At 41.4% G+C, this 25,728-nt stretch overlaps 1 protein-coding gene across 5 annotated transcripts in view; it reads right to left on the bottom strand.

The window, feature by feature from the left end:
- Hhat (hedgehog acyltransferase) overlaps window positions 1-20,853 on the bottom strand; it is a 317,030-nt gene extending 296,177 nt beyond the window's left edge. For 3 of the 5 annotated variants that reach the window (XM_074048399.1, XM_074048401.1, XM_074048397.1), the window contains exons 1-3: window positions 20,714-20,853; window positions 8,683-8,815; window positions 8,091-8,181 (exon numbers count right to left, since the gene is read on the bottom strand). In XM_074048399.1, coding sequence (XP_073904500.1) covers window positions 8,091-8,181; window positions 8,683-8,706 — 115 coding nt within the window. In that variant the 5' untranslated portion in view covers window positions 8,707-8,815; window positions 20,714-20,853. The remainder of the gene's footprint in view (window positions 1-8,090; window positions 8,182-8,682; window positions 8,816-20,713) is intronic. The other 2 variants (XM_074048402.1, XM_074048398.1) reach the window with 1 other exon arrangement.
- Between the last annotated feature and the right edge of the window lie 4,875 nt (window positions 20,854-25,728).

Raw genomic sequence — 25,728 nt, forward strand, 5'->3', positions numbered from 1 at the left:
ACTTCACTATCATTTTTTCTCTTTGATTTTCTTTTGGGGTGAGTACCTAGGCCTGATCTATTGGAACTTGCCCAATAGATCAAGTTAACATTTTTTCTGGCTAGAAATGGTACCTCTCTCATGGGGGTCTCATGGCCTGCTTTAGGGAAAGGTCAGAAAATTCTTCCTAGATTTTATGATGTGCCCCAGGGGAGAAAGGTAGAGAGCAGGCCAAGGGGAATGTCCTGCTTCTGCTATTTACTCAAATGCCAAAGTGCCATATTTTGGGGTAGTGTTCCTGACCCTCATCACTTACCTCATGGACCAGTATTAACATAAGAGGAAAACACCAGTGCAAGTCTAAAAAGCAGTGCTGGCTTAGGAGACTTGGAATCCCAGTAGGAAAACAATGACTTAATTGTTTCCTAAAACTGACCATAGGTAACAAAAAAGACAATGGTCAAATACACTATTAATGATACAAGACAGGCTGTCCTGGCCTTGGCTCCTCCATGTCAGTATACTTGGGTCCATCCACAAACCCTTGTTAACTGAAGGGCCCCTGGTCAGCTAGCTCACCTGATTCCCAGGGGAAGGTTACCTGTTCAAGAATAGGGCCAGTTACCTTCGTCTCCCTACCCTGGTCTGAGTTCTCCAGTTACCAGTCATATTGCAATCAAATTCCTTTCATCAATGTAAGTGGGAAAAAATTTCCTCCTAAATAACAAAGCCCATATCCCATGGGAGGTCAGTGTGTTGCATGAACAATGTATAAGAAAAAAAAAGTCAGCCTGTAAAGGAGTTGCTCTGTCCTTGTCTCAGAAATCAAGGTTATGATAATGAAGCCTACAAGTGTATACAGGAAACTGTAAAAGGCAAAAGGCGAGTGTGCTCAACCATTGTTGTAGCCTACTTTGGAGACCCTGTTATACAAAAACAAAAACTGAGGAGGGGGCAAGTCAAATAAATACTTTGCACCATCAAAATGAGGCTCTTTAAATTACCAAGGCTCCCTAGTGTTAGAGAGCATTTTCAAAGAAACATTAACTACAGATCACTGATGATAAAAGAAATGAAAATAAGGTTTCTGTGAAGTGAAAACGCAAGTCAATGGAAAGTATAATTCCATTTATGAAAATGCTGTCAATATGCATCTTTTAAGGAGGATAGCTGCTGCATAGAAGATATGTCTGTGTGTTGTAACAGAAGAATTGAACTATGATGACTGCTGTACATTAAAAAAATAATCTTCACAGAAAACAGAAAAAATGCTTGTAAATTCAAGAACTTGAATTCAAGAAGTAGACAAATCTTTTATAAATTTGTCTCTTTTTTTTGGCAGTACTGGGCCTTGAACTCAGGGCCTCAAGCTTACTAGGCAGGCACTGTACCACTTGAGCCATGCCCCCACCCCCTTATCTTTAGTTATTTTTCAAACATGGTTTGCCTTTATGCCCAGGAGAGCCTGGACCTTAGTCCAGCCCTGCATTGCTGGGATGACGGGCACACAATATCACACCCAGCTTTCATTGATTGAGATGGGGGTCTCAAGAACTTTTTTGCCCAGAATGGCCTAAAACCACATTCCTCTGGATCTCTGCCTCCCCAGTAGCTAAGATTACAGGTGTAAGTCATAGCTCTAGCTTATTTTCAGTCTTTAAAAGTGGCTAAAAGGATTCCTTAATGTGATTTTTTAAATAAGTAAAACTGGTATGATCTTTCACTGATGATAAAAGCAATACAAGGATTTCTACCAAAGTCAGAATTAAAATGGGGTAACACCATTATATTGCTCTAGAAGCAAAAACATTATTGTTATCTGTGGATGGTACCTAAATGGCAAAAACCAGAAAAATAAATAAGTCAGTGGAACAGAAGAGAATTCAATAAGTTGCTAGAATATAAAATGGATAAAGCAAAATAAATACCTTTACTGAAGACCAGAAATAATCAGCTAGAAATATGGGAAATATAATTGGAAAATACCACAATCATAAAAAGAGAAAAGAGACTCAGAAATAATCTTAAGAATTTTAGCAGGATCTCTGACAATGACGACATGAACTTTCATTAAGGGAAATAGCAGAAGACTTCAAGTAAATAAAGAAAAAAGTACTATATTCCTGGAAGAAAAGATACAATATTATAAAAAGATCAATTACTTACAAATTAATTTCCAGGTGTATTCTAATTCTAATTAAAAGCCTACTGAGAACTTGGCAATTTCAAATATGTATCTGGAAAAATAACCAGTAATAATAGGTAAGAAAGCTCTGGAAATAAAGACCAATGAGTAGTAACTTACTCCAGCAGACTTAAACATTTTATAAAACAAAAAAAATTTTAAGATAGTGCAATACTGATATAAGAATTTGTGGGGAGGCGACAAATAAGCTGCCTTATTGTATTGAATAAGCTGCGTGTTTGAGTTTGGCTCAGCCCCAAACCACAGAAGGGAGCAAGTATAGTTATGTCCAGGAAAACTGCATGCTTGATTGGCACAGCCTCAGCTGCAGAAGTGGGCAAGATGCAGTACAGCTGTTTTTTCCTTTAATGTTTACGTTTGGAGAGAAGCTGTCACAGGTTCCTCCTGTTCCCGAGGATCACGGTGTCATGCCCCCTCCCCAGAGAAATGCCTCTCCGCCTCGTGTTGCTACTGTATATAATAAATGCACTGGAGGTGGGGGGTTGCTGGTGTGTCTCCATCCCAGCACACAGTCTGTCTGCCCCAGCTTTATGCATATTTTGTCTGCTGTCTTTCCTACATCTCCTGTTGCCCCCCAGTTAGGTTTCTAGGACAAGCTCATGCAAGACACAAAAGAATTGACTGAGAAATCAGTGAAACTAAAAAGACAGCTTTCAAGCCTAAGTTTGAAATTTTAATACCTGGTTAAAATGGCATCATACTTCAATGGGGAAAGATTTAACACTCTTTAGTTAGTTACTTGTGGAAAAATTAATTTCACCTTTCTTTGAACATCATATTCCAATACATTTGAGATGGAATGAAGAACACTCAACTTTCTGAGAGTATCCTCAGATGGACACTCCCTCAGAAAGGAAGTGTTAATGGCACAACTGTCCAGAGAGCAGAGTGTATCTATCAAAAACCTAAGAAACGTTCAGGTGTAATTCCTTTTCTGGAAATCCTCCTGAGAAAGGCAATCAGATACAATACAACAATGCAAACACATTCCTTACAAAATAAATGAGCGTTCAATTCATGAAGCTGGAATAAAAAGGAACAGAGCAACCCCCCAAAAAAACAATAAGGAAGGAAATAAAGCAAGAGCAGAAACCAATGAGTTAGAAAACAAAAAGAAACAATTGAGAAATCGAACACAGTTCAAAGCTGAAAAGATTAATGAGATCACTAGCACAGTTGATCAAAGGAAGAAAAATATAAGGGAGGGGGAAGTGGAGAGAGAAGGGAGGGAAAAGGAGTGAGGGAGAAGATGCCACTAAAACACACAATAAGACAGGACAGGACAGGACAGGGAGTCTAGTGCCTGGGGGAAAGTAAAACAAATTGATCAGCAACAGTAAAAAATTTTAAATACACACACACTCTACACAAGCACAGCACATACTATACAGACTATACATACGCCCCACACCCACTCCACTTGCCCCCCACATGTACCCCCGACACACCATACACGAGGAAAAAGATAATTAAAGCAGCCACAAATGTTTTTTAAATAAGAATACTATTCACCATAATTGAAATACTATTCACCATCAAATTGAAAGGCTACATAAAAACTGATAGATTACTAGAAAGCTACAAACTGTCAAAATGGGTACCAGAGGAAGCAGGACATCTAAATATGAGGTAGAAAGTTGAAATAGTGGTCAAAGGATTCTCCGTCCAGATGCTTTCACAGGTGGCCTCCTATCACCAATTGCATACCACCAGTGGTTCTTGCTGGTCATAAAAATAGCCTTTTTTTAGGCAAAGGCGTTAATTCTTTCAAGGCTGACTATTCAAACCTGAAGATACATTGTACCTTTCATCATGTTCAAGGTAAACAGAAGTGTTTCTCCCTTTACAGGGCCATATACAAATTTAATGCAGTAACTGGGGAATAGCCATGGTGCAGCAGAGCCCCAGGGATGAGGTCACCTAGCGCAGCAGGTCACCACCACCCTCTTCATGGACTTCCATATGATTTTGAAATGCTCTGTATTTAGTAGTTATGGGGGTGGGAGAGGTCCCTGCTGTGAATTTGTCAATAGATCCCATTTGACTAAGACTTAAAGTCACTCAGCTGTCCCTAATGGTCTGAGGACCCTGCAACTGTGGATGGGAGGGAGCAGTGGACAAAAAGCCTGCTCTGGGCCTAGAAAGAGCAGTCACACAGATGCCCATCCAAGGCATCGCACTGAGACAGAGGTTATACGCACAACATTTGCCCCAGATACGAATGTCCCAAGAAAGGTCACGAAAAAAGCCATATTCCCAGTGACCTACTTCTTTAATGTAGGTAAGTAGCTCTCTTTCCTGAATGAGAAAGCAAGACACGGACCAAGAAGGCTCAACACCACATCAGTTAAACACAGTTTGGCAAGGCTGGAGACCTGGCTTCCATGAGCTGAACCAGCAAAAGGATTAGAAGAAGCTGTTTCCTGAGAGTGGCCTGAGAAACACTGGTAATGACAATGACAACTAAAGGAAAAGCATGAAGATAAAAGAAACTTCAGGCTAAAGAATGGTCACTACTAAACCAAACAACGTGACAGTTTCTGGACCATTTGAGGTGCAGAAGTTTTATACTGCCCACAGAAAGATTACATTCCACTTCTCCCAGCCCAGCAGATACCATAACACTGGGAGGACTATAATTATTAAAGTTCAATAGAATAGGCAAAACAGCTTCTCTTTAAAACAAGCTGCTTTTGGAAAACATCAATAAATATTAGTGGCAAAACAGAAGACATATCAAATCCAGACTTGGATAGACCTGGGTTTAAACCACCATTTTGTTACTTTATTAGATATGTGACCTTGGACAAGTAACATTTTTTAGCCTTTGTCCTCTGGGTAAAGAAGTATGACACCAGGCACCAGAGATACTCCAAAGCCAAATCGTCAACCTCTTCCCTCCCTGCATATGCACATCCCATAAAGGGACAAGGCCTTTCTTCCCTTTGAATCTAGACTGGTTTTACGATTTGCTTTGACTATAAATGTAAAATGAAAAACTATAAAAGTTCCAGAAGATAACATAATAAATCTAGATGACATTAGGTTTTTAGATCCAACACCAAAGACACGATCTCTGAAAGAAAGAATTGATAAGCTGGACTTCATTAAAATTAAAAACTGCTTTGCAAAGAACACCGCCAAGAAAACGAAAAGACAAGGGCTGGGGGCACGGCTCAAGTGATAGAGCAGCTGCTAGCAAGTGCTAGGTCCTAAGTTCAAACCCTCCCGCCACCCAAAAAAAAAAAAAAAGAGAGAAACAAGCGCAGAGAAGAAAATTGTTGCAAAAGATTTATCTGATAAAGGACTATCATCCAAAATATACAGAGAACTCAACATCAACAAAGTGAGCCATCCAGAAGAACCAAAGAATATATCCGACCATAGAAGAGATATAGATACAGATATAAGCTTATGAAGCAATGCTTCACAGTCTATGTCAGAGAAATGTAAATATTTTTCATTATGGGAAAACAACAAGACACCACTACACCTATGAGAATGGCCACCTTCCAGAACTCTAAGGACACCACCTGCTGACAAGAACATGGAGCAGTGGGAATTCTAATTGCTCGTGTGAATCCAGAATGGTACAGTGTGTTTGTCAAACAGTTTGGCCATTTCTTACAAAAATGAACATACTCTTTACCATGTGATCAAGCAATTACATTTCTTAGTATGTACTAAATGAGCTGAAGACTTACATCTACATGACAATTTGCAGTTATTTATAGCAGCTTTATTTGTAATGTCAAAACTTGGAAGCAACTGAGATGTCTTTCAACAAGTGAATGGATAACTAAACTGTGGTCCATCCACACAATGGAATATTATTCAGAAATGAATTGTGAAGTCATGAGAGGACTTTAAGGAGCCTTATTACTAAGTGAAAGAAGCCATACTGAAAAGGCCAAAGACTATGATTCCAATTCTATGATGTTCCAGAAGAGGCAAACTGTGGAGTCAGAAGTAAAAGGATCTGTGGTTGCCAGGGATTGGGGGAAGGAATGAATAGGTCAAGCTCAGAGGATTTTTAGGGGAGTGAAATTATTCTGTATGAATTAAGATGTTGGATACATGCCATTACATATTTCTCTAAACCCACAGAAAGCACACCACCAAGAGAGAAGCCTTTTGTAAACTATGGACATTGGGTGATAATGACGCACCAGATGTAGACTCAGTCATAGGAAAAGCCCTGCTGTGATGCTGCAGGTTCACAACCAGGAGGGTCATCCGTGTATGAGAGCCTGGGGCATTTGAGAACTCTGTACTTTCTGCTCAATTTTGCTATGCACCTAAACTGCTTTAAAAAGTAAAGCCTATTCAAAAGAGAAAAATCTCACAAAACAATGAGAGATAATAAATGGCAGCTGTTTTAACTCACAAAGCTTCAGGATACTTTATTATGCAACAATAGATAACGAAGACATCCATATATGGAAGAGACTGATGAACTTGCTTTTGTCCCCCTCAATAGAACTCTTGAAGTCTGGCCAGATAGATGGCCTTCCAACCAAAGGTTACCTTTCCCACCTTCTCTCTCCTTCATGTGGTCTCAGGACTCAGGCAAATGGGACATAGATAGTTATAGGCAACTTTCAGGAAATGCTCCCTCCCATCCTTTCTGCTGCACAAAAAGCAACCATGATCTCTAGAGCTGCATCAGCCACCTTACATGAGGAAGAACCGCACTAAGGACCTCAGAGGAACATGGTGAAAGGAACTAAGATGTCTGATGCCATCTAGACACCACACCACCCACAGACTACAGTTAACGTAGGTGCTGCATTTCCATTGCCAAGCCTGTCCTTAAATACTCTGCCATGTCACTGGGCTGTGCTAAAGAGCAAATGACACGAGGGACATAAAGTACTCAATATAGCGATGACACAGAGCAGGTGAGCTCCTTCTACTTGGGCTCTGAGAGTTCGGAGGCTCCTACACAGAACGTAACTGCCTGGCCCATCCTGGCCAAAGAACAGTTTTCACCTACGTAAGAGGTCAGTCCCCGCCATCAAACTCAAGGCTTTGAGTGGTACATATGAAGAATGGAGAGAAAAGTCAACCAGGTGACCCACATTCAAAGTAATCCTGCTGATCCACTAGGTAATATGTTACACCTCGGACAGGGTTCTCTTGATGCTTCTCCAAACCCACCTGTAATGTTTCCTTTTATTACCATCCTGGTAGGTGGAGTGTCTAATCCAGGGCCTCATGAATGCTGAGCACACCTTCCTCTGAGCTACCTTTGGCATTTTAAAAGCTCACATCTACTTTCAACATACTCCCCTGCCTTCAAGATAAAGCCCAAACTCCTCAGTGGAGGAGATACAGCATCTCCTATAATCCACACCTGCCGTTTGAATCAAGACCAACCCTTTTCACTTCTGACCACACTTTACATTCCAGTCCTGCTACGTGTTTTGGAGTCCATGATCCTGCTGTGAGACTTCATATCCTAATGGCATTGCACAAGTCTGTCCATCTGTCTGTAAACCCATCTCTGTCCACAGCTCCTCAGCTCCCTTCTCCTTTCTCTACTTTGCTGGCACCTGTTCCTGTTTAAGACAGGCTCACCCATCTCCATCACATCTAGAAAGTGTCCCTAACTAAGACAGACTGCTCATGGTTCCTCCACAATTCTCTTTTTGCCACAGCACAATAGGTTTTAGGTAATGCATGGTCACTAAGTTAACGACTCCATACTGGCCACTTGGATATGAGCAGGAGTGACAAGTGCTCTTGCCAAACTGCCCTCAAAGGAGAGGAGGGTCCCCATTCCCCTTATTGTGAGCTGGAATGTGACTTAGGGACAATTTATCTACAACATGCAGACAAAGACAACACACTAAAGATGGTAGGACAAGGAGATAAGAGCAAGTATTATGTGGATGGTACACACTTGTAGTCCCAACTACTCTGGAAGTTGAAGCAGGAGGGTCACTTGAGCTCAGGGGTTCAAGACCAGTCTTGAAAGGCAGCATAGCAAGAGCCTGAGTTTAAAAATAGAAAAGAAGAAAAAAAGGAGTCTGAGTCTCTATTACCTTCAGACTGAATCCATCTGCCTGTGATACTCATGAAAACAATGAGTGACAGAGAAATAGAAGAGTTTACTTCAAAGTCTGAATGCACATGGCCTTCAATATCCACTGAATCCAATGCCCCTGTTACAGGTGAGGACAAGGGCGTAGCTCAGTGGTAGCATATGTGCTTAGTGTACACGAGGCCCTGGTTAGATTCCCAGCTCAAAAACGAAAAACAAAAAGCAGCTAGTTGTGGGAAATGCGCCACAGAATTACCTAAACGACCCAGCATTGAGACAGAAAATTTCTTGGGCTCCGGTCACTAACTCTAACTATCCAAGTCTATGGGAAAGCATGGAAGGGCCCAGTTCATCCTGACCCCAAGGGACCATCTTCCTGAATCTTCCACTACTGGGCATTCCTTCCCCACTTCCTTTTTTGATAGACAATCAGAAAAGCTTGAAGCCTTACCTCTGGATACTTTGTAAACTTCATAGAAAGAATAGAAGTGGAAACCTAGTGAAGCAAGCAGGTAAAGAGACAGTTCCCACTGGGGCAGCATCACTCCTTGTTACAGTGGTTCCCAATGCTACGTTGAAAGTTTCTAGGAAGAGAAACAGAGACAAAACATGAGGCCACAGATAGGACCCTGCACAATAGCTTCTTTATTTTTTTCTTTTATTATTTATATGTGCATACAAGGCTTGGGTCATTTCTCCCCCCTGCCCCCACCCCCACCCTTACCACCCACTCCGCCCTCTCCCTCTCCCCCTCACCCCCTCAATACCCAGCAGAAACTATTTTGCCCTTATTTCTAATTTTGTTGTAGAGAGAGTATAAGCAATAATAGGAAGGAACAGGGTTTTTGCTAGTTGAGATAAGGATAGCTATACAGGGAGTTGACTCACATTGATTTCTTGTGCGTGTGTGTTATCTTCTAGGTTAATTCATTTTGATCTAACCTTTTCTCTAGTTCCTGGTCCCCTTCTCCTATTGGCCTCAGTTGCTTTTAAGGTATCTGCTTTAGTTTCTCTGCATTAAGGGCAACAAATGCTAGCTAGTTTTTTAGGTGTCTTACCTATCCTCACCCCTCCCTTGTGTGCTCTCGCTTTATCATGTGCTCATAGTCCAATCCCCTTGTTGTGTTTGCCCTTAATCTAATGTCCGTATATGAGGGCCATGCTAACCTCACTCAGAATGATGTTCTCCAATTCCATCCATTTACCAGCAAATGATAACATTTCGTTCTTCTTCCTGGCTGCATAAAATTCCATTGTGTATAGATACCACATTTTCTTAATCCATTCGTCAGTGCTGGGGCATCTTGGCTGTTTCCATAACTTGGCTGTTGTGAATAGTGCCGCAATAAACATGGGCGTGCAGGTGCCTCTGGAGTAACCTGTGTCACAGTCTTTTGGTTATATCCCCAAGAGTGGTATTGCTGGATCAAATGGTAGATCAACGTCTAGCTTTTTAAGTAGCCTCCAAATTTTTTTCCAGAGTGGTTGTACTAGTTTACATTCCCACCAACAGTGTAAGAGGGCTCCTTTTTCCCCACATCCTCGCCAACACCTGTTGTTGGTGGTGTTGCTGATGATGGCTATTCTAACAGGGGTGAGGTGGAATCTTAGTGTGGTTTTAATTTTCATTTCCTTTATTGCTAGAGATGGTGAGCATTTTTTCATGTGTTTTTTGGCCATCTGAATTTCTTCTTTTGAGAAAGTTCTGTTTAGTTCACTTGCCCATTTCTTTATTGGTTCATTAGTTTTGAGAGAATTTAGTTTTTTAAGTTCCCTATATATTCTGGTTATCAGTCCTTTGTCTGATGTATAGCTGGCAAATATTTTCTCCCACTCTGTGGGTACAATAGCTTCTTGACATCAATGGAATCAGTTGGCACTCCCAGGGACACTTCCCGATTCAAGGTGACACAGACATAACCCCAACTGCACCTCAATAACCCCAATGACCTTACTCCACTTTGCATCCAACATACACACACACAGTCCTCACCTGCCCAGAGTGGTCAGATCTTTTCCTAAGTGTGCCCAGGGCCTTCTATCTCAGAATACATTAGAAGGTTCCCTCCTATGTACAATACACCCATCTTTCCCTGTGGAATGAACCTTCTAGAGAGCAGAGACCATGATTTGTAAGTCACCAGCACCTAGCAGTATACCTAGAATATAGCATGAAGGGATCACCAAGTGCCCCATGAAAACAAATGACCCTGAAAGCCTGAATAAAAGCAACGCACAACCAACCTCCAGCCTTCTTCTGAGCCAACAGCCTTAACCTTCTCATTCTCCTCTTTGAATGTCATTCCATAGTCGTGGATGAGAATGGACAAATAAAACCTGCCCTACCTTCCACGTTTGTGTGCTTTCTAAAGGAGGTTAATGACGGGTGCCTACCCTCACATTCACCTCCCTTCTTACACAGTAACAGAATGTTTATCTGGCCACATACATGCTGAGCTCAACACTACACTCTAGCCAAGTGTGGACACTTGGAGAATTCTGGTCAAAGGGGTGAATGAAGGGCTGTGGGGCTGAAGTCATGCCCCTCTTTCCCTCACTCTCCTGATGATCAGAGTTTGGACACCAACTATGAGCCAAGAAAAACAAGGTAGAAAACACCTCAGTGGCTGACTCCATGTGCCACCTCACCACTAAACGTGCTCTGGACCACTTCTATCTGCACTGTTATCTGAATGATAACTTTTGCAGGTACAACAGCAAAACTAGCACATATTTCTTTTTCCTTCCTCACAATTTCATGAATAGAAGATTTGTTCTTACTATAGATCTTAGCAACTTCAGCGTAGGATTCCTTTTCTTTCCTTATTAAATAAAGAAATTTTATCTTTACAATTAAAGGAAACATGGCTTCTCATTGGCATACTGGAATCACCAACATCATTAATCTTGCACTTTAGGTCCATTATTAAATACAATATTTAACATAAGCACTGTGGTACTGTGGCAACCAATTGAATAACTGAAACAGCTACTTCATGAATAAGGAGTGGGTAGCATATACGGTGTGGATACACTGGGCAAAGGGATGGCGCATGCTGTCCAACATGGGATGCAGCTGGACAACATAAGATTTCATCATGCTACACAGAATGGTGCATAATACTTATGAGTTGTTTATTTCTAGAATTTTCCATTTAATATTTTTGGATCACATTTGAGCATAGGTGAGTAAAACCATGGAAGACAAAATCTTGGATAAAGGAGTACTAAACAATTAATTGTCTGAGAGAAATTTCACAAAGACCCCTGGCACTGGAGTCTACAGGCATGGAGGTCTGCTATCACACACTCAGTAGGAAGCAGAGAGCAAGTGCTAGAATCGAGCCAAGTACCTGGAATCGAACTAGTCTAAGAGTCAGCAGGAGAGAGAAGACAAGAGAGAGACACAGAGACACAGAGAGAGAGAGAGACGCACAGAGAGAAAGAGACAGAGAGAGACAGACAGAGAGAGAGAGAGAGAGAGAAAGACCATGAAACAGCAAGTCCAAAGCTGTAAGGCCACAGGATCTCAAAGCTAGATACTAGTAATGAGAGTGAGAAATTCAAGGCAATGAAGACAAAGAGATAGGAAATGCATTTAACATCTGGTGTTAGAAGGAAATCAGCAGCAGTGGTTTCCCTAGAATCAGTTACTGCAGTTACACAGAGTTTTCTCTGTATGTTGGGTATAGGGACCCCAAGGTTGGATATTCAAAGTAATATTTATCTGGGAACCATAAAGCTTGAGAGGCCCACAGAAAAAAATCTTAGCCATAAAACAGCAAGAATTCAGCTAACAGCCTTTTCCACACTGGAGTGGCTTGCATTTGCATTTACTTTGTAATTTAACACTCCACCTGCTTTCAAAGATGTCATCTCTCAGGTTCTCGCAGGAGATAATAACTTTTTAGCTCCCTTTCAGGAATCCTGAAGAAGAAGATCTGCCCCAGGACACAAAGAAGCCAAACAATGGAGCAAAAATCAGAACCACAGATCCAGTTCCCACTCTCCCAGGCAGAAATCCTGTCCATTCCTCTTGGGAGAACCAGAGCACTCATTTTGCGAAAGCCTGATATGTGGATGAACGTTGCTGCTTGAGATACTTCTCCCCAGCAATTTCCAAAAATCACGCCAAGTTATTTTATCTCTGATGCATGCAATAAATGGATCCTAACACTTCCATTTTAATTTTTTTCTGCTCCTAACTCTTGATAAAAGCACTAAGTGGGCTACCACCAAACACATGCACTGGAAGACTGAAAACAGCATTCTATCGCTAAGCTAGCAATCTTTCAGTACAGCAGCAACCGTGTCACTTCTGCCTAGAACTGCTCAATGTCTAAAATAAGATTTTCCTCTACCAAGTTTTCTTATTGTGTAGTAATAGCTGTATCATAAGTACTAACCAGATTATGCTGAAAAAGAACTTTACAAGTATTATTTCAGCATAACAATCTTGTGAGGGTATCCTCATTTAACACAAGAGAGACCCAAGGTCCAGAAAGGTTAAGAAACCTGCCTTAAGTCTCAAAGCTAGTAAGCAGCTTAAACTCATACCCACCACATCCAACTCTATATCCTTCCTTCTGCCACCCCACTATTCTTACAGTGCAGTGGGCTCATTTTTTCAAAATCTATAAAGAAGCCAATCTCTGCAAAAGCTAAATGATACCTAAATGTAAAAGAATTGAGTTAGGTATACTTTTAGATCATCCCTGAGAAAACCTGAACATCAACTAATCGAATATGAGACTTCTAAGTCCTGAACGTCCCTTCAAGACTTACTGAAGGAGGCAAACTAAGCCAGACCAACTCACCCGAGTATCAGAGCGGAAGTCAGCAGGTGCAGAGCGATCAGGGCTGAGGGAAATCAAAATTGTTCTAAATTGAGGAACAAAGAAGCAGTGTGGAAACCACAGAGTAATAAAAGTGAAAGGGGCGCAAGCCTCCAAAATGACAATGGCTCTGAACCAAATAGAACTGTAGGGCAGCAGTCTGTATTCGGAAAAAGTGGCGTGAGACTTCTGCTCTTACAACCAGACAGGACAGAGGCCTACTGTGCAGAATAGAAAGTACAGGATTATCCCCAGGAAACCCAAGTGCAGACTCATGATGTCCCTCCTATATTATAGTCCTCTCCAAACCCCACTGAAGATCTTATTTTTCTGCCCACATCATACAAAGGGGAAACACTTCTCCACACCCAGGACAGCTTCACCACACAGAATGAGTCTATTGATCACAGGAGGTCTGTGGACTCCATAAAAAGACTAAATGCAGGCCAAGTGCTGTGCTCACATCTGTAATCCCAGCTACTCTTGAGGTGAAGATTGAGGGAACTGCTGTTTGAGGCCAGCCGAGGCAAAAAGTTAGTGAGACCTCACCTCAACAAATAAGCTAGGCATGATGGCACATGTCACCAGCTAAGCGAGAGGCCATAGGTTGCAAGATTGAGGTCCAAGGCCAGCACAGGCAAAAACCACAAGACCCCCCCCCCAAAAAAAACATTAGGTAGAACAAAGGCTAGATCTTTTTTCCCTAGGGCTGGGCCTCACGCATTCTGAGCAGAATATGTACTACTGAGCTATACCCCAGTCCCCAAAGAGAACTTTACTACATAAACAGTCACAAAGGTTGCCATTTTCTCCCTCTCCACGTAAATACGCAGTCATATGCTCAGTAACGATGCTTTGGTCAGTGGTAGACTACACACACAGCAGTAGTCTCACGAAAGTACACCGCCCATGACATCATGGCAGCCTGCGTGAGAACGCCCTGTGACATTCACACCACAGCAAAATCACCCAGCAATGCATTTCGCAGACTGCAACCCTCTCCTGAAGTGACACGTGAGTATGCATGTGTGTCACACACATATATATGTGAGGCATATATGTGTGTATATATGTATATATATATATATATATACACACATGGTGCATGTACACGTGTGCATATATGGGGCATATATATTTTTTTTGAGACAGAGTCTCACTATATAGCCCAGGCTGGCCTTGAACTCTCAATCATCCCACTTCAGTCTCCCAAGTGCTGGGATTACAGGCATGCACCACCATGCCCAGCTCATACATATATTTTATATATAATTATGAAAAAAATGTGTTCCCAAATCAGAATTTTAAAATCAGTGGGGGACCTTGATGCCACCTGGTCTCTCTCCAGCCATCTTGAGAATTCCTTTTTTAATAACCTATTTGACCATTTCCAGTAACATCACAAGGCAGAGAAACTCTGTTCCTAAGCAGTTCTGATTGCCATCTCATTTATTCTAGAGCTAAAGACTTAGAGGTGGTCATGGAGTATGGTTTAGAGGATGGCTCTAAGAGTTAGATTGCCAAAGTTTGCATCCTATCTCTGCTACCTTCTACAAGTGTGACTCTTTGTGCCTCAATTTTCTTATCTATAAAATAGGGATAATAGCAACCTTCACAGGGCTTTGAGGATTCCTTTATAATGTAAGTACAGGGCCTTGGATACAGTAAGCTCTGAAATGCTTATTCCTGTTGCTTTTAGAGTTATAGTTATTATTATTAGATATACTAGAAAGGCTTTATTAGTCTTTCTAATAAAACTCCTTCAGACGTTTAAAGATAGTTACTGCACTCCATCCAAGTCAATATCCATGATTCCTTAAGTCATTTCCTCAATGGTTGGTTTCAGACCTTTTATCATCTGTCACTGTCTCTCTATGACACCAGTACTATGTATTAATTGTCTCTTTATAGAATAGGTACTAGAACTTAACTCAAAACTCTAGATGTAGCAGAGTGTGAGAACAGAGTAAGACCATCACTTCACCTCTTTCACAAACTACACTTCAACTAATGAAATCTTAGATCAATTTCTTCATTCGACAAATATCAACAAACCCTGCTGAGACCCAAGAACTGTGCTATGGGGAAAGCAAAACAGAAAGATTGTTATCTGTGGAATTCCACAAAGTGCTCCTCTAGAAGTACCCATGTCCTCATCCCAAAAACCTATGTTGCCTTCTATGGTTAAAGGGATTTTGAAGATGTGATTAAACTAAGGCTCTTTCAATGGGGGAGCTTATCCTGGCTTACCAGTGGGTCCCCTGTAGTCACAAGATTCCTTATCAGAGGGAGGCAGGAAGGTCAGAGACAGATGTGCTTTGATGATGGAGGAAGGAGTCACAAAGGTCTGTAAGAGGCATCCAGAATCTTGAAAAGGGAACAGAAATATTCTTCTCTAGATCCTCCAGAAGGAATGAGCCCTACTGATCCATCCCGGATTTCTAACTACAAACCACAAAATGATAAATAGAGTTGTCCCTCAGTATCCTCAGGGGATTGGTTCCAGGACTTCTGTGGGTACAAAAAATCCACACATGCTGAGGTCCCTTATATAAAATGCTGCAGGATTTACAGGGAACCTGTAAACATCCTCCCTTATACCTTAAATCACTTCTAGACCACTCATAATACACTGTATTGTTTAGGCAATAATGATGAGGAAAATCTATAAATGCTGAGTACAGATGCAACTTTGTTTCAGATATTTTCAATCCACAGTTGGTTGAACCCACAGAAATGAGGGACAACTATATGCTTCATTAAGGCACTAAATTCATACTGGCTTGTTACAGATGTCATAGAAAACTGTCATCCTAGCCCTTAGTGCAGGGCACTAAGGATATATATAAAATGGATTGGTTTTAATCCAATTATTATAAACTTTAAAAACTCAAATCTGAAAGCAAACTGTGCCCAATACTCACCTCAGCATTTTTGCTTCCACACCACGCTGCTGTCAATCTTATAATCACACATGACTCTAAGTCTTTTTATATGAACTGCTAAAGACCAGCAAAAAGGAGTGACTTTATAAACTCCTAATTCAATAAAACTACTGATCTGATATTGCTTCTTTCCCCCTGAAAATTCCCAACCTACTTTAAGCCTTTTTAATCACCAAGAATCATGCCTACATCTTAAACTGCCCAGAGTAAGGGTACCTGAATGAACCAAATTTTTCTTACAACAGAATATTTTAAGTAAAATTTTTTATTAAAATACACTCAAGAAACAAATTTAAGGCTTTCAAGTGGACTCACTCAAGTAATTACCACTGAGATGGAAACCTAAATGCCTCAGAAGTCCCTTCTCCTGTCCTTGTCATCAACTCCATCAAAAGGGGATCACTAGTCTGAATTCTACCACCATAGTTTAATTAATTCGTTTTGTCTGGTTTTGAAGTTCATATAAATGAAATCATGTAGCACCCTTTTACATCTGTCTCATTTCTGCTTGTCTATTAGCTCTCTGCTTGTAAGACTCATCCAGTTTGTTACATGAAGCAACAATTTGTTCATCCTCAGATAACAAATTGTATGAACAATTTGTTTATGTATTCACCAACTGTATACTGACAAAGCTGTGAATTGTTTCCAGCTAAGAGCACAAGAGTTCAGTTTATTTACAGCCTAATCAGCACTTAGCATGGACGGTCTTCTTAATCTTAGCCATTCTGGTAGTACGCAGTGGTAACCCCTTATCCCCTTAATTTCTGTTTTCCTAATTATAAATGCACTTTGTTTATATTGTCATGTTTATTGGAAGTGTGGAGATCCTCTTCAAAGTCAGCCTTGCCCATTTTTCTGTGGATCAGTCCCCCTTTTCCTGATTTTTAAATATTTTTTATCTAAAATCTGGGCATAGGTTCTTTATCTGGATATATATATTGCAAACACCTTCTTTTTATGCAATCTAGATGAGCCTAAGTTCTTGCAAATATTTTCCTTTATCAGCAGAACTTTTTGTGTCCCTGGATCATAAAGACATTTTGATTTGCTTTATTGCAGAAGCTTGTTTTAGCTTTCACATTTAAGTGTATGGTGAATCTTCATTAATTTTTTTTTTTTTTTGGCAGTACTGGGGTTTGAACCTTGGGTCTTATGCTTGCTAGATGAGCACTCTACCACTTGAGTCACTTCACCAGCTCTTTTTTTGCATTGTTAGTTTTGAGATAGGGTCTCACTTTATGCCCTGGCCAGCCTGGACAGTTATCCTATTTGTGCTTCTCTGCATAGCTGGGATGACAGGCACCCAGCTATCAGTTGAGATGGGGTCTCACAAACTTTTTTAACTAGGCTGCCCTTGAGCCACAATCCTCCCAATTTCCCCCTCCCAGGTAGCAAGGATTACAGCTATGAGCTACTGTACCCAGCTTTTCATTATTTTTTGCATATGGGATGAGGTAAATGAACAAGATTCATATTGTCCATGTGAATTTCCAACTGACCCAGAATCATTTACTACAAAAGCCATCCTTTCTGCACTGCACTGTCACCTGTCACAAAACAAGAGCTTACAGATGTGTAAGCCTGTTTATGGCTTCTCTATTTATTCCCCTGCTCTCTACAGCCTTGTGTCCATGCACACTACACAACTACGTACTGATTTAGTAGCTGAAGTCTTCCAACTTGCTCTTCGTACTTTATCTATTTCCAAATAAATTTCAGGATCAGTTTATCAATTTCCATTTTCAAAAAAAAATCTCCTGGGATTTCACTAAATCTCTAAATTTATTTGGAGAACAATGGCATATCCTTCACTTTTATCAAATATTTTTCTCCTTTATTCTGCGTCTGGGGGTAATCGCATTTATTGGTTTTCTTTTTTTTATTTAATTTTTTTATTTCTTTTATTCATATGTGCATACAATGTTTGGGTCATTTCTCCCACATTTATTGGTTTTCTAACATTAGACAAAGCTTACATTCCTGGAATAAATCCAAGTTGGTCATGTTTTATTCTCCTTTTAATAGATTGTTAGATTTGATTTGCTAAATATTGCTTTGAGATTTTTCTACTTTTTCTTCTGAGCACTTGGCCTATATTTTTCCTGTAATGTACTCCTTTAGTAACAAGGATATGGTGACCTCATAAAAGCAACCAGGGAATGATCTCTTGGAAATTCTCACTAGCGATGTCATCTGGACCTGGAATTTTGTTATGGAAAGGTTTTTAACTACAATCAATCTCTTTAATAAATATGGGGTGATTCAGATTTTCTAGTTCTTGTGTCTTAGAACTTGCTACTTGAAAAACATGCCCATTTCATCAGAATTTTCAAGCATATCACCATAAAATTGCTCATGGTAACATCCAGAGGTCTTTTAAATATATGTCACATGTCACCATCAACTCCTGTTTCTTCCCCAACACTAGTAAATACCATATGCATCTCAAGTTCATTTACACCCACAGGAAGAGGACTGTTGTGCACTATAAGACACAGGTCCACTGTCACAAGAATATGCTCCAACCCGTTACCCACGGAAGCAACAGAGCAGGTGGGGTATGCAATCCAGCAATTCCTTCTCAAGCACTTTTATCATTAGAAACAATTGTGAACTTGAGCAAAAAAAGAGAGACCCTGTTGATCAGCAATATGCTGTGGTGCCCAGCAAGAACACAGAAGGAAAGCAACCTCCAAGCAGGTGGTGACCTAGGACACCCAGTCCTCACCCCAAGACACCCAAGGCAGAATTCAGGGGGCCAAAAGTTCATTCATTTTTTTCCTCATACATCTTTCATGAATCTCTAACTGAAAATTAGTATTTCCTTGGATTATAAATGCAGAAAATAAGTTGCAGTAAGAGCAGTTCTGATAACTCTGTCATCAATTAAAAGAAAATCACAGCTACGTTCCTATCACAACACAGCTGTTGCAAATACTGCAAAATATCATTTACATGGGCACCATCACTTTGAAATTACAGAGTTAATTGCTTCAGCACCGAATTTTGCTGCTTAATGCATTAAGAAGATCATATTCACAATTTTCAGGGATTTTAATATTACTTTGATAACTTTCTTCTTTTGCCATACATACACATACAAAAGGTTAATAACCCCTTAGAAGGAACCATGAATTTCACCCAAGGCAGGGGAGCCCAGTGACCATTTAAGGAGCATCTCCCCTTGGGCCAGGCCAGGAGCTGGAAGCAGGGGGGCACACGGGTGAGGAAGGCTCATGCTGACCAGTTTTTGATGTCACCTCCAGAGTTCCCACCACCTGTCCACCATCTGTCCGTGACCGCTTCATGTCTGTAGAGCAAGCACCGCCCCCCCAGGCTTTCTTTACTACCCTGTGAAAAGGGATAACACTACCTATCTTTCCAGTTACTGCTAGGCTTAGAAATAACCTATTGAAAGCACCTGACAAGTTCGGTTCCCTAAAGTTATTATTAATTGCATTTCTCAGATCAAAACTGTCCTTACCCAACACTTAATCACAATAAAGCCTGCCAGTGAAAAAGAAGAGAGAAAAATCATAGGGAAGATGGAACATGAAGAGAAGGGAAGGGAAGGCTAGAAGCAGTGGCACACACCTATTAGAATTCCAGCTACTCAGGAGGCAGAGATTGGGAGGGTGGAAGGTGGAGCCCCACCTGCCCAAAAAGTTACCAAGAATTCCCTCTCCCTCCCCATCTCAACAGATAAGCCTGGCATGCTGAGGCACCGCTGTAATTCCAGCTATGCATGAGGTATAGGTAGAAAGATCACTGTCCAAGGCCAGCCCTGGGCAAAAATGTTAAGACTCTACCTGAAAAATAACTAAAGCAAAAATGGATTGGGGATGTAGCTCAAGTGGTAGAGTGCTTGCCTAGCGATTTGAGTTCAAATCCAAGTACCACCAAAAAAGAAAAAAAAAAATAGAAGGAAAAAATCGTACTTCAAAGTTCAGTATAGAAAATGACCACCTAAAATGAAGCCTTCCCTCTCCTCTATGTTCCTAGAGAACATAATCATACTGAAGTAGGTGCTTAGCTCTGAGAATGAATGGCTGCGAAATACGAAACAGTAAGGAACAGAAACAACCGGCCTCAACGTCACGTAAAGCAAACCACCAGCAGCGATGACAGCCCCTGGCCTGACAACCCGGACCCAAGAGCAAGGAACACAGCGATCGTTCTATTTCTCAACATCAGTGCCGCCCCCCTCCCGGTTCCTTGGGGGAGGATGGGCTTCCCCCACAGAGACTGTGTCACCTGAAGGCTCGACTCAGAACAGATGAGGGAAACTGAGTCCAGAGAGTAGAAAACAAGAGAAAGCTCAAACTCTGGGGCCCCTGGGGGTGGCAGCACCAGGCAGGCAGGCGCACGTCCAATGCAGCCAGGAGGACAAGAGTTTGCGACTCCCGGCAGCAGTGACGGAGCCTGGGGACAAGGCCCGGGCGCGCGGCCGCAGGCAGGGGCGTGCGTGGACTGGGATCCCGAGCGCCGGGACTCGCCGATCCCCGCGGGCGGGCGCAGGGTGCGCGCAGCCCCGGCAGCCTTTGTCTCCTGGGCGGGATCGGGAACTTCCCTGTCCCGCCCGGGGGCGCGCACACGGGAGCTGGGGTGGCACAGGGAAAAGAGTCTGGTGCATTGCTTTTTCCAAACGAAGCACGACAATCAGCCTCCCCAGGACCCCCTTTGGCCACCAGCTACCAACCTCCGGGCTGTCCCGGGCGGCGGCGACGTTCACGCTCGCCACGAGCTCCCAAAACCCCTCTCTGGCCACTTCCGAGTCCCGGAGGCGCGGGCTTCCCGGACGCCGCCCTTTGGAAGAGCTGCGCCCGCGCGCGGCCTCGTGCGCGCGCCCCCTGCCGATCCCGCGCGCGCGCGCCCCAGATCCTGTCCCCTCGGACGCCCCGGGGAGGGCGCGCTACTGGGGGCCGTCTGCGCGCTGTCCCGCCCCGGATCTCACCGCCACCCAAGCTCCTTGTACAGGGAAAGGGGGCGCTGACTGTGGGGTCATGGTCCCTCGAAGTCACCTGAGACCCGAAACGGGCCATGAATCCAGCACTATTGGTCTCCACCTAGGTTTTGTAGGTGGCAGGAGGGGGCGGGGGGGGGGAGTAGGAAAAGGGCGGGCTTTGCAGTCTGGCCGGGTGAACTTAGCCCCTGGGAGCCTCCCCGGCCTCCTCTGTCAAACAGAAAGGAGCGTCCCTGCTTTTCCTTGCAAATCAGAGCCGGGACCCAACACGAATAACTGCGTGGATTGCAAAGTGACTTACAGAGATCGCAGCCGCGAACTGTCCAACGAAGATTTTGAGTGCGTGGTAAAGCGGAAGATGTGAAGGTGCCCCAAAGAGTGGAATTACGGACAGGGCTTTATGGAGATGCTCAGAGGCCTCCCATGCCAGCCAGGGAACTGATCGCCGGAGTCCCACGAATTTATACGATTCTACCACCTCGGCTTTCATTAAAACCTCGGGCTTCTGGATTCTTCCTCAAACCAAAGGAATGAAGCTCCAGGGGAGGGGCGGCTCAGGTGGTTTTATGATAAGGAAAATAATGGCTTCACCCCACCTGCCTCCAGCCACAGAGAAACACAGAGGCTGTGCTCTAAGAAGTTGAATCTAGCAGTCACTGTAATGGCAGGGATTATATTTCTGATTGTAAAATTCAGTGGAAAACTAAAGGGGAGTGGGGGGAGTCCTGCTAAATTGCTGAGGCTGGCCTCGAACTCACCATCCTCCTGCCTGGATTACGGGAATGTGCCATAAGGAAACCAGAATTTGAATTCTATGAGAACTGGAACCATCTTTTATTTCACCTCCCCCTGCCCTCTCCTCCTCCTACAGACCAGTGTTCAGCAAGCAGGTGTTACTAAACTAGCCCCAAGTGGGAGAGCCAGCTTAAGCAAATAAAAATACAGGATTCACAATTAAAATTGGATTTCAGATAAAAAACGAATAATTTGGGACCCATTTAAATTACCTGAAACTCAAATTTAACTTGGTTTTTAAATCTGGTGACTGTAGGTCCAAAGGTTAGACAGAGGCTCCACCACACCTGGCTCCAAGTGTTATTTTTTAAAATATTATTACAACTAGATTTAACACAATTAATAAAAAAAAAAGAAAAGAAAAACCATTGGAAGATGAGTGTGGATAACCAAGGCACATGAATAGGTAACCCACTAAAAAAAGAGGAGGGAAATGGGAAACAAATATATTGCAAAATACTTCAAAGAAATGCATAGCAAAATAGGAACACACAACTTTTCACATAGAAAGTTGGCACAACTGATTAATGACATTAAAGGCTGGGGACTCCGTGGTAGTGCTCACATGATCCCTTAGGTGGGTGAACAACTCAGCAATCAAAACCCTTAAAACTTATCAAAAATCCTTAAAAACACTCAAACATTTTGACTTCTAATTCTATCGATGAGAGTAAATCCAAAGGAATAGAAAATACTTTTTTAGCTATATTGAAGTATAGTTGACAAAAATTGTATATATTTAAATGTATATAACTTGATGTTTTGATAAGTGTATACATTGTAAAAAGTACCACAATCAAGCTAGTTAGCACCCATTATCTCACATGGTTAATGTGTGTGTACATATATGTGTCTGTAGAATACTTAAGATCTAGTCTGGCTGGGTGGCAGCAGCTCACACCTATAATCCTAGCTATTCAGGTGGCAGAGATCAGGAGGATTTGCAGTTCAAAGCCAGCCCAGGCAAATAGTTCTCAAGATCCTATCTCGAAAACACCCATCACACACACAAAAAAAGTGGGTTGGTGGAGTGGTTCAAGGTGTAGATCTTGAGTTCAAACCCCAGCACCAAAAAAAAAGAAAGGATCTAGTCTCAGCAAATTTCAAGTCTGCATTGTGTTATTAACTATACTCACCATGCTGGACAGAACTTATTCATCCTGTAACTGCAACTTTGTACCCTGGAACCAACCTGTCTCCATGTCCCCAATTCATTCTATTTCCATGAGTTCAACTTTTTCAGATTCCACGTACAGGTGCAATCATGCTATATTTGTCTTTCTGTGTCTGACTTATTTTACTTAGCATATGTCCTGCAGGTTCATCTAGTTGTCACAAAATGTCAGGATATTCCTTTTTTTGAAGGCTGAATAATATACCATTGTATTTATATACCATAATTTCTTTATCCATTCATCTGTTGTTAGACATTTGTACTGTTTCTGTTTCCATAGTTGGACTACTGTGAATAATGCTAGGAAATAATGTTTATGAGCAAAGATTTTAATTTTCATTACTGTACACAATTATGGCTTGTTAATCAAAAATAAAAACTTTATAAGAAGAATATTTTAATCTTAATTTGTACCATTTTAACTTATACCATAACAAGAAAATGTACCAGAATATAGCATAACAGAGGGGAAAACATTTCAAAAACTCCATAATTTTTCAAAAATAGGGAAATGGAAATTCAGTTCAAACTTACACACTCTGTTGTATTTTACAGATACAGCCTTCTGAAACAATACTCTCCGTTCATACGGAGTAGCATCCTATGCATGGAAAAACTACTACATATGACTGGAAAGGAAATAAGGTTTTATTTAGGTAATAGGACTTGCTTTATTCTTAATTTTTCCATATTTTTACTGAGTGTAAATTAATTTTTCATAGAAAAAATATCAATGTGGTACTCCCTAAAAAACAAGCAAAATTTTATAACCATTGTGTTAGGTTTCTGTTGCTATGACGATATACATAAGATAATGAACTTTAGTGGAGTAAAAGTTTATTTGGCTCATTTTTGGAGGCTTCAGTTCATGGACAGTTGGCCCAGGCAGCACATCAATGTGGGGAGCACCTGGGGAGCACCTCGTGGTAGCCAGGAAACAGAGAAAGGAATGGACTAGGGTCTGAATATTCCCTTCAAGGGCATGCCCCCAGTGACCTAACTTCCTTCCACTAGGTCCCATCTCTTAAATGTTCCACCAGCAGCATCACAGGCTGGAGATCAAGAGTGGTGGTGCTTTCTGTAATCCCAGCACTTGGGAGATAGAGGCAAGAGGGTCTCAAGTTTGAAATCATCTTAGGCTACACAGCAAAACCCTGTCTCAAAAAAAAAAAAAAAAAAGAGCCTTGGGGAACATTCAAGATCCAAACTTTAGCAACCACAAAGTTAGTTTTATGAACGCTAGATCTTACCTTACACAACCCTTTACCCAATACCTTTACTGAATGCTATCACTTTGTGAATATTAAAAACTCCTTAAACTAGTTCCTCTAAATATAAACTCCTTTCCAAACTCTGCATGTTATCTGTCAACTTAGATTACTATCCTTAGCAAATTCTGAGTTCTGCACGGAATTGATAAAATTAGTCATTTATGTAGCTATATACTAATTAAAGTGCCTTAAGTAGTTTATTAAATTCAGCAAATCACATGAAGACTTGGGTTTTTCTCCCTTGGGATTAAATTCTAAAAGACACCAACTGAATATCATAAACAACTTTTTTTGTGATTGTAGTAAGATACGCATAACATAATATTTACCATATTAACCATTTTAACTGTACAGTTCCACAGTGCTGAGTACACTCACCTTGTGTGCAACTCCAGATTCCTCATCTTGCAAAAGGAAAACTCTTAAACAACTCATTCTCCTCTTCACTCCAGTCCTTGACGACCACCCTTCTTCTCTGTGTCTCTGGTACCACATGTAAAGTAGAATCATACAGAATCTGTCCTTCTGTGACTGGTTTATTTCACAAGGCAAATGCCTTTAATGTTCATCTGTGTTATAGCATGTGTCAGAATTTCCTTCCTTCTTACGGCTGATAACATCCCATTGACTATATTTATCCATCCATCCATTGATGGACACAGACAGGTTGCTTATACCATTTGGCTATTGTGGATAATGATTACATAACATGGATATATAAATATCTCTTTGAGATCTTGCTTTCAGTTATATACCAGAAGTAGAATTGCTGGATCATATGGTAATTCTATGTCTAATTTTTTTGAGGAACTGCCATATTGTTTTCCAATGAGCCTGTGTCTTTTTATATTCCCACCAACACTGCACAAGGAATGTCCCCATAGCCTCACCAGCACTTGTTACTTTTCTAGTTGGTTTGTTTCTATAGTAGCCATCCTAATGGCTGTGAGGTGATAGCTCATAATTTTGATTGGCATTTCCCTGATGATTAGTGATGCCCATCTTTTCATGTGCTTAACAGTCACTGATCCATGTTCCATGGAGAAATGTCTAAGGGAGTTCTTTGCCCACTGTTTTCAGTTGTGATCTGTTGTTTTTGAGTTCCTGGAGGATTTATACATCCTGGATGAAATTTACCCTTTATTAGATACATGACTTGCAAATATTTTCTCCCTTTCCATGGGTTGCCTTTTCAATGTATTGATTCTGTTTTTTGATACACAGTTTTAATTTGTATGAAGTCCAATTTATCTATTTTTTTGTTTGTTGTTGGTGCTTTTGATGTTGTAGCCAAGAAATCATTACCAGATCTCACATGCAATGTCATGAAGTTTTCCCCCTGTTTTTCTTCTAAAAGTTCTACAGATGTAGTTATTATGTGTTTGTTATTTCAAGTGAGTTTTGTATATGGTCTAAGGTAAGGTTCCAATTTCACTCTTTTGCATGTATAAATCCAGCCTTTCCTCACCCTACTTTTTGAAAAGCACAGACATCTTTTAAAGGTCAGAGTT

This window comes from Castor canadensis, chromosome 11 (assembly GCF_047511655.1).
Source record: "Castor canadensis chromosome 11, mCasCan1.hap1v2, whole genome shotgun sequence".
NCBI lineage: Eukaryota > Metazoa > Chordata > Mammalia > Rodentia > Castoridae > Castor > Castor canadensis.